This window comes from Pteropus alecto, unplaced genomic scaffold (assembly GCF_000325575.1).
Source record: "Pteropus alecto unplaced genomic scaffold, ASM32557v1 scaffold98, whole genome shotgun sequence".
NCBI lineage: Eukaryota > Metazoa > Chordata > Mammalia > Chiroptera > Pteropodidae > Pteropus > Pteropus alecto.
The window spans coordinates 19,734,452-19,743,177 of record NW_006443570.1 but is presented as its reverse complement, the minus strand read 5'-3'; the positions used below and the strand labels follow the sequence as shown (position 1 = coordinate 19,743,177).

General features: G+C 44.8%; 1 protein-coding gene across 1 annotated transcript in view; it reads left to right on the top strand.

Annotated features, from left to right (window-relative positions):
- Window positions 1-8,726, top strand: part of KIAA0100 (KIAA0100 ortholog) — a 24,364-nt gene that overhangs the window by 306 nt on the left and 15,332 nt on the right. Inside the window, exons 2-16 of the mRNA XM_025041620.1 lie at window positions 671-794; window positions 1,299-1,348; window positions 1,631-1,778; window positions 1,952-2,070; window positions 2,307-2,367; window positions 2,560-2,749; window positions 3,335-3,458; window positions 3,611-3,735; window positions 3,988-4,055; window positions 4,163-4,308; window positions 4,985-5,103; window positions 5,215-5,378; window positions 5,536-5,794; window positions 6,286-6,491; window positions 7,739-8,726. The exon at window positions 7,739-8,726 is cut by the window's right edge and continues 99 nt beyond it. Of these exons, the coding sequence (XP_024897388.1) occupies window positions 671-794; window positions 1,299-1,348; window positions 1,631-1,778; window positions 1,952-2,070; window positions 2,307-2,367; window positions 2,560-2,749; window positions 3,335-3,458; window positions 3,611-3,735; window positions 3,988-4,055; window positions 4,163-4,308; window positions 4,985-5,103; window positions 5,215-5,378; window positions 5,536-5,794; window positions 6,286-6,491; window positions 7,739-8,726 (2,891 nt within the window). The remainder of the gene's footprint in view (window positions 1-670; window positions 795-1,298; window positions 1,349-1,630; window positions 1,779-1,951; window positions 2,071-2,306; window positions 2,368-2,559; window positions 2,750-3,334; window positions 3,459-3,610; window positions 3,736-3,987; window positions 4,056-4,162; window positions 4,309-4,984; window positions 5,104-5,214; window positions 5,379-5,535; window positions 5,795-6,285; window positions 6,492-7,738) is intronic.

Below are 8,726 nucleotides of genomic sequence, written 5' to 3'. Positions count from 1 at the left end.
CGGGGGCGCAGAGCTGGAGCAGGAGCGGAGGAGCTGGGAGTCGGGGAGACTGAGCGAGAAGGCGAGGCCTGAGGAGATGCTGAGCCTGGGAGCTGAATAGGGGGATGGGGGGTGGGTGGGTGTTTGTAAGGAGCCTAACTCAGTGGTCTACCTTTCCTGCTCTACATGCCCCTGGGTGTCCCCTTCACCGAGCGCAGAGGGCATCTGCAGCCTTGCCCTAGGAAGCCGGAACAGGTCTGGCCGTCTAGGGGAGAGCGGCATTTGAGCTGGCCGGGTGTGACCCCCACAGTGCCTTCTTACGGACACCTGTCTGGAGGGCGAAGACAGAGATCCTTTGGGGAGCGTGTAATGGCACATCTGACACGGCTGCCTGTACTTCGACTCCTGTTGAGACCTACTTGTGGGGTTCCTAAAGATTTGAAGGGTTTCTTCCTTTGTCCCTAACTTAGCAGGTGGAGTTTAGTTTGTCTGATTTCATATGGGTGGAGAGGACACTCCGAGCTAGAGTTCTGAATGTATGTGACAGAGTGGTGTTTTGGGATACAAGAGAGTTGCGCAGAAGACCCGTCTTCAGGACTTGACCCTTTGCAAGGGCTTCTAGGACCAGCAAGGGATGAAGGAAGCCATTATTGGGAGAGGATCCTATGAACTCACAGGGATTTTTCTGCAGGTGGCTTGTGGTCCGGTTGGCCACCAAGTGGTGTCAGCAGAAGCTGCAGGCGGAGCTAAAGATTGGCTCCTTTTTTTGGATACAGAATGTCAGCCTTAAGTTTCAGCAACACCAGCAAACAGTGGTGAGTCTTGGGGAACTCCCTGGGTATGTGTGTGGGGTTGATCCAGCTGAATTTCAACTTTTAATTTCCTTTTAAAAAAATTTCTGGTTGGCTTTCCTAGTTAACCCAGTCTTGCCACCTCTTTGCCAAGATGATCTTATAGTTTGGGAACACTGGGATTGATGTAAGTTGTTCAGTTAAGAATGCTTATCAGTCACAGTGTCCAAGGCACATAAAAAAGATACAGAAGTAAAGCACAAAACAAAGATAACAGGAAATAGAAGAGCTTACTGCTCTAATTTAAGAGGAGAAACAGGGCAACCTATCCATAAAAGAGAATTACTAACATCATTGTGAGGAGCAGGATATAGTGCTGAAGAGAGAAGCTAGTTGAAATGGAATGGAGGGTATTTAGTCAAAGGGCTGTAGCACTTCTTTCTTTTCCTAGAACCTTTCCTGGCTTGTCAAGCTGCCTGTGCATTACGTAGCAGCTAATGTACAAAGCTTTCTCCTGTACTGTTTTAGGAAATTGATAGCTTGTGGATTTCCAGCAAACTCCTTAGCCACGATCTGCCGTGAGTACCCTATATCCTCACCCTTCCTTTGGAGAATATTTTGGGTTTTGGTTTGTAGAATGAGACCTCACAATCCAAGAAGGAATGTGGGTTCTTGGCTTGGTGTCTCCTGGTTAGCCTGGAAGCTACTATCTTTGTGAGACATATTGATAAGTGCTATGAGACTATCCTCCACGATTTGAGCTACATTTTTAGGGAGAATGAGAGAGTGAATGTGAGGGAGGGGAAGAGAGTGCTATGGAAAGGATGAGCCTGATGGCAGTGAGGTTCTCTTCTGGGCAGACGCTATGTGGCATTGTGCTTTGGAGAAGTGCGTATCAGAACGGACCTGCAGAGGGTTTCTGGCCTGTTTGCTCCATTCTCCCAGAGCAGTGGGGTGCACCAAAAGGAGCTGTCCTTTAGCCCATCCTTACTGAGGATCTTCTGCCAGGTGAGACTACTCCCACTTTCTGGGACTGCTAGGAATGGCTGGGTTTGGAGTCATGGGTGGGTTTTTGTTCTATTTGTGGGGCATAAGACTAAAAGCTGCGTCTTATTCTTTCTCTGCTGGAAAGGAAGAGCAGTGCCTTGACAGTGATTATTGTTCCTCTTTGGTTCTTCCAGCTATTCTCCGTTCACGTAGATTCTATAAACATCATGGTTCTCAAGGTGGCTACTTCTGAGTCCTTGTGGCATATTCAGATCAGAGAAAGCAGCTTTCTTTTGGATAGTGATGGAAAAAGGTAAACACTGGGTAGAAGAGGGTCTAGTGGTCCCATTCTTGCTTTATAGCTATTTCAGAGTGGGTGGATGTCAGGGTCTTCTTATCAAGGTGTAAAGTTCTCATTTTGTGCAATTTGAGGAGGGGCTATAAGATTAGGCACTGCTGTTTGCCTTGTCTCTTTCAGCCAACAAAGCTTGATTGAAGGTAAATGGTGAGGACAGTGGCCATATGCTCTTAATATTTTTCCTTTCCCAGACTAAAATGTGAAGTGAGCCTAAGTCAGATCAACAGCAAAGTTCTAAAGAGTGGCCAGTTGGTGAGTATGCCGTGATCATTCAGATGCCTTGTTTCCCTCTGTGCATAAGATATGAAGGACCTTAGGGCTTATGTTCTAGATTCGGTGTCCTTATGGAGTTCCCTCAAAGTGTCGTTCCAGACCACTGCATTTTGAACCAAAACCCCCATACTCCATATACATACACATCTTAAAAGCTTATTCTTTCTGCAGGAGGACACCTGCCTAGCAGAGCTCTCACTGACCCTAAAGCTGTGTCTAGAGGTGGGCATCAGGAGTTGGCAACTGAAGGCCATCACTGTGGATGTGTGGACACTACATGCTGAACTGCATGAGGGCTTCTTCTATAGTCAGTTGTTGCACCAGGGCCCAGGCCTGGCACCCAAACCTGTTCCCTTTTCAGGTAAATCCCCAATCGGTGAGCTTCTTAGCTGTTATAATCTCAGGTTATTTTGGAAGTAGGGAAAAATAATAGTGGTCTCACTACTCATTTAGGTATGATTTGTTAGTCACTATGGCCTGGGACCCTGAGGATAGTTAGAGGAAATAGGGCATTTGCTTGTGGTAAATGGAAAAACCAACATTTAGTGGATAATTATCATGAGTTAGGCCTGTATTACTTGTTTTATATATGTTCTCTCCCTAAATCCTCAGCGATTCACAACTGAGGACACTGAAGCATAGGAAGAGTAGACATATATCTTGACTGAAGTCACATAGCTAGTTGCTAGGAAAAATGGGGTTTAAATTATTTGGCCCTAAAGTCCATTTTCTATTATACCAGTCTCTTCTCCATACTAGTTTTTAGACTCTGGAGAAGGAAGTACAAGCAGCTACCTGAATCTCTGGGATATTTGCCTCGTGGCCTATGATTGGCATTTGCTTAGCTTATTTTATGTGGGAGATTTTGGCCAAAGAGAGCAGGGCATTTGGGGAGACTTGAGTGTTAAGGATTGATGGTCCTTGTATTATTCATTCATGCTTTCAGAGGTGACAGAGAACTTGGCTGAGCCAACTCTGCCTGGCATATACCTCCTTCACCAGCTGCCAGACCAGGTCAAGGTGAAGATGGAGAACACAAGTGTGGTGCTGTCCATGAATAGTCAAAAGAGGTGAGATCTTTTCTGACACGGAAGTGTAGAGGGTGATAGTTGGGAGCTATACACTGGGGTCTCAATAACCAGTCTAGCAGCTGCACTGAGCTTGTCTGTGGGGTGAAAGGGCATTCCACATATTTCTGAGTTACAGTCTGTCTCTGGTCCAGGCATCTGAATTGGACACTGAAGTTGTTGCATTTTCTATACCACCGTGATGAGGATCAGTTGCCCCTTCGAAGCTTCACAGCAAACTCTGATATGGCACAGATGAGCACTGAACTCCTACTGAAAGGTTTATGGGTGGGGGTGCTGGTACTTAAGAGAGAATGGGAGGGACCACACACTCTCTTTCTCTGTGTGCTACATAGTCTTCTTAATTTATTACCAGTGGAGAGGGGAAGAAGGGAATATACTGAGAGAAAATGACCCCCAACTCTTTTAAGTGTTAGTAACAGTCTGTTCATCTCTTTGCCTACTTTTGATCCTTTCCTAGTTTTACCTTTTGCCCTTCTAGTGTTCTTTGATCTACCCTCTGCCCTTACAGATGGGTTGTTGCTGTCCCAGAGCCGCCAGCGCATCGTCTGCCTCAACTCCCTCAAAGCTAGTGTGCAGGTGAGATGATTGTGGTACTAAGAATCATTCCTTTGTCTCTTTTCTTTCTACATCGTTGCATTATGAGGTAAAACCCAAGCCCTTAGTTCTGGTGGTCTCATTTCCAGGTGACCACCATTGACCTCTCAGCCTCCCTTGTTCTGAACACTTGTATTATTCATTACCGGCACCAGGAATTTTCTCTCTGGCTGCACATGCTAGCACTAGAGACTCAAGGGTCTAATTCATCTGTTCTTAAGCAAAGGAAAAAAAGGTCAGTGTAATCTTTTTCAGCCACTATTTCATCAGGTGGATTCTCCATAATTCTTTTGGTCTAAAGTGGCATTTTGTGTGAAGTATGTATTTGACTGTTTTTGATTTTTCTAAATCAGTTTCAATGTCCCAGTCTCAATAGCAATCCTATTTTATATATCTTCCCCATTAAATTAGACTCTGTGGTAGTAGGATGATGTTCTCTTTATTTTTATGTTCTTATTGCTTATTACAGTGCCTTATTATACAAAGTAAACGTTTGTTAACTGAACTTAAATGATAAACAGTATCTTGTCTGCCTCAGATTATATAAGGTCACAGGTCATATCAGCAGTGCCATATTTCTCTTTGTGTAGTGCTTGCATTGTGTCTCATTCAGAACTTAAGGTTAATGACTTGGAAGTGATGCTCTTTGGTTGTATTAGTTTGAATTATACAATATTTGACCTATGAGATGGCAATTTCACATGGTTCAACCTGATATCTCTTTCTGGCATCCCTGCAGATTCACCATTGGGAGTAGCAATGAACTGATAAGTTCAGTCTTTTATTTTCTAGTTGCATTTATTTCTGAGAATAACAATAAAACTCACTCTGACTTTTGAGAGCTTCAGGAATCTGTTCCATGATAAGAAGCTATAGTTCTTTATCAAACAATGATGTCTTGTCCTATGCAGAACTTTCCCCCAAATCCTGGCTCCCATCATCTTTAGCACTTCCATCTCCAATGTCAACATTTCCATTCAGCTTGGAGATACACCGCCCTTTGCCTTGGGATTCAATTCCATCTGTCTGGGTAAGGCTTTGCGATGGAAAAGGAACAAGAATCTATCCATTAGTGGAGCTGGGCCCAATCGATGGCCATAGTGGCTCCATATAACACCTCTCTCCCACCTTCTTTGTTTAGATTACCAGCACCTGAGGCCACAAAGTATCCATCAGCGGGGCGTCCTAACTGTGGACCACCTCTGCTGGCGTGTGGGCAGTGACTCCCACATTCAGCGGGCACCCCATCCACCCAATATGCATGTTTGGGGCGAGGCGCTTGTCCTGGACTCCTTCACACTACAGGTAGGGGGAGACTTTGGTGAATAGGGGCCCATGTGGTTTCCTTATTCTGCCATGCTTTGGAGCATGGTGTGCCTTTCTGGCAGCAGGCAGTGTATCAGGGCATTGCAGAATTGTGTGTCTGCATGTTCTTAATGGGGTCCCTCTGCTACTTTTCTAGGGTAGCTATAACCAGCCTCTGGGCCTGTCCAGCACCCAGTCAGATACCCTCTTTCTTGATTGTACCATCCGAGGGCTACAGGTAGAAACATCAGACATCTGTGCCCAATGTCTCTCTCGGATCTTATCCTTGATGGGCCCACAATCTGGAAAGTCAGCAGTCTCTAGGGAATCTTCATTTGGGGAATCTGTGTCATTACTGTGGAAGGTGGACTTGAAGGTGGAGGACATGAACTTGTTCACCCTTTCTGCCCTGGTTGGTAAGTAGGACAGGCAGTCTATATGCTGGTTTGGTTCAGTCTGTTCCTTCTCATTTAATGAAGCTGATTATCTGGAATTTTTCTAAGTTAGAGGCTCAAGATGTTGGAATGTCTTGCATAACTGTTTGGCTTCTTGATATTTCTTAAGAGCTTACAAAAGGTAAGCATTAAGCAAGATTTGTAAGAAAAAGACAGCCTTGATGTCTGATCAAGAGAATGAGATGCATTTTTTTCTTAAATGTTCTTGTGTATTTAGTTCCAAAGAGTAACTGGTGTATCTCTGGGCAATTTGTAAGAGTTAGGGAACTTCTTTGGCCCTGCCAAATCTAGTTAGGTTAAGATGGGAAAGGAAAAATTTCCCTAAAACATGAGGGATGAACATAGGCAGTTGCGGGGAATTAAGATAACTAGAGTGAAGAGAAGAAGGAGAGTGAGGACTGAAGTTGCTATGAGAGCTGAGAATCAAGGCTGACATGGTTTCTGGATGTTAGGTGCTTCAGAGGTCCGACTGGACACACTAACTGTCCTGGGAAGTGCCGAAACCTCCACTGTGGGTATTCAAGGTCTTGTGCTTGCACTGGTGAAGTCAGTCACAGAGAAGATGCAGCCCTGTTGCAAGGCTCCTGACATCCCTGCTCCAGTGCTCAGCCTCTCCATGCTCTCCATCACCTATCACAGCAGCATCCGCTCTCTAGAGGTAATGATTGTATGCGGTGATGGAGTCAGGTTGAATTTTCCCTAGGTTTAAAGCATTTCCCAGTCTTTCGAGTCATGTGAAACTTATTTATGAGAAATACAATATCTGATGTTCTTTTTTCTGTCTTGAACATTTTTAACTCATTATTATGCAACTTAAAGTATGTACAGAACTAGAGAGAATATATGAATTTTCACGTATTCATACTCAGCCTCAATAATTACCAGTTTATGATCAGCTTGTTTTATCTATACTTCTGCCAGTTGCTCCCACCTCTGGCTCTGGGATTATTTTGAAGCAGATACTAGACACGTAATAATAACTGTATATATTTCAGTGCATAGCTCTGAAAAATAAGGGGCTTTTTAAACATCAAGATCTTGTGTCATCAAGAGGCTGGAAGAGATCTGAAGATGGAGATGCTGGCAAGTTTTGAGAGGCTTTCCAATATCTTTCTCAAGGTATTAGATGGACATGGGGCTCTGTTAGGAGAGTGGGCTATCTTCCTGTTTGTTATACTTCAACTTCTTTTGGAAACTGAGGAGTTTCCTTTTCAGAGGCTGGACTGAAAGGAATTTTTGTGTACTGAAATTAAAATTTTCCGTCTGCGTAGCTGTTCAGAACTGACTTTGTTTTTCAAGCTGGCAAGGACTCTGCTCCCTTCTTTGAGGCATACTTTCACATAAGTCCATTGCTGTTTTGACTTGAGTGGTCAGTGGTTTTTATTTTTAAAAATTTAGTTAAGATGCAATGAAACATTTTCAGATTGATTGTTGCAGTGGTTATTATACAGAGTGTGGCTGTTATAGAAAGATAACTCATGAGTAGAAACGTAAAGCCAAAAGATTTATTGAGTACATGCTGTATATACCAGATGTACTTTGGTAGATAGCAAAGAATTAAAACACATAGCCTCTCTTCTCAGACAATTTAGAATCCAGTTAAGGAAAAAAAAAGTGCGAGTGCTCTTACATGTAAACTGAGTAAGAACTGTTTGCTCAGCATATTAGTGCTAAGGGGGACAAGGCAACGGGGTAGGGTAATTTATATTTTTACTCACTCAGGAACGACTTCGACTTCACTTCTACTTCACTCTTGAAGGTTCAGCACTTCTCATGGGTTTTCCTGGATGATATTTTTGAAGTGGAGATGGTTCTTGAGTCACGTATGCATGTACAATAATCTCTACCATCTCTCCTGTTCTGAGACATGGTAATTGACAGATTCTTTTCTCTTGCTCCCTAAAGGTTCAGTGTGGTGCAGGGCTGACCTTACTCTGGAGCCCACCAGATCACATGTACCTGTACCAGCACATCCTCGCTACCCTGCAGTGCCGAGACTTACTAAGAGCTACTCTGTTTCCTGAGACTGTTTCACTCCTTGAACTAGAGACTCCAGGGACCATTTCTGAGCCTGAAGGCCATCCCCCTGAGCCATCTCCACCAAAGCGGCTGCTAAACCTGACACTAGAGGTGAGCACAGCCAAGCTGACAGCTTTTGTAGCTGAGGACAAATTCATTACCCTGGCTGCGGAGAGTGTATCGCTGACCCGGCATGGGGGTTCACTGCAGGCTTACTGTCCAGAGCTGGCTGCTGGATTTGATGGCAATAGCATTTTCAACTTCAAGGAGGTGGAAGTGCAGCTGCTGCCTGAGCTGGAGGAGATGATCCTCCACCGGAACCCCTTCCCTGTGCTGCAGACCCTCCGGAACCGTGTTTGGCTGCTCTCCCTGGGCTCAGTCTCAGTGGAGTTTCCTTATCAGTATGATTTTTCTCAAACTTTGGATGAGGCTGTGGGAGTTCAGAAATGGCTGAAGGGGCTGCATCGAGGAGGAACTCGTGCTGTGGCCTCTTCAAGCTGTGCCCCACTCCCACCCGATCTACTCTTGAAGGTTCAGCACTTCTCATGGGTTTTCCTGGATGATATTTTTGAAGTGAAACTTCGTGATAACTATGAACTAATGAAGGATGAAAGTAAGGAGAGCGCCAAAAGGCTGCAGCTGTTGGATGCCAAAGTGGCTGCCCTTCGGAAGCAGCATGGGGAGTTATTGCCAGCCCGCAAAATTGAGGAGCTCTATGCCTCTTTAGAACACAAAAACATCGAAATCTACATCCAGCGCTCCCGTCGTCTCTATGGCAACACACCCATGCGCCGGGCACTACTCACTTGGAGTCTGGCAGGGCTAGAGCTAGTGGCTCTGGCAGATGCATCCTTCCATGGGCCTGAACGTGTGG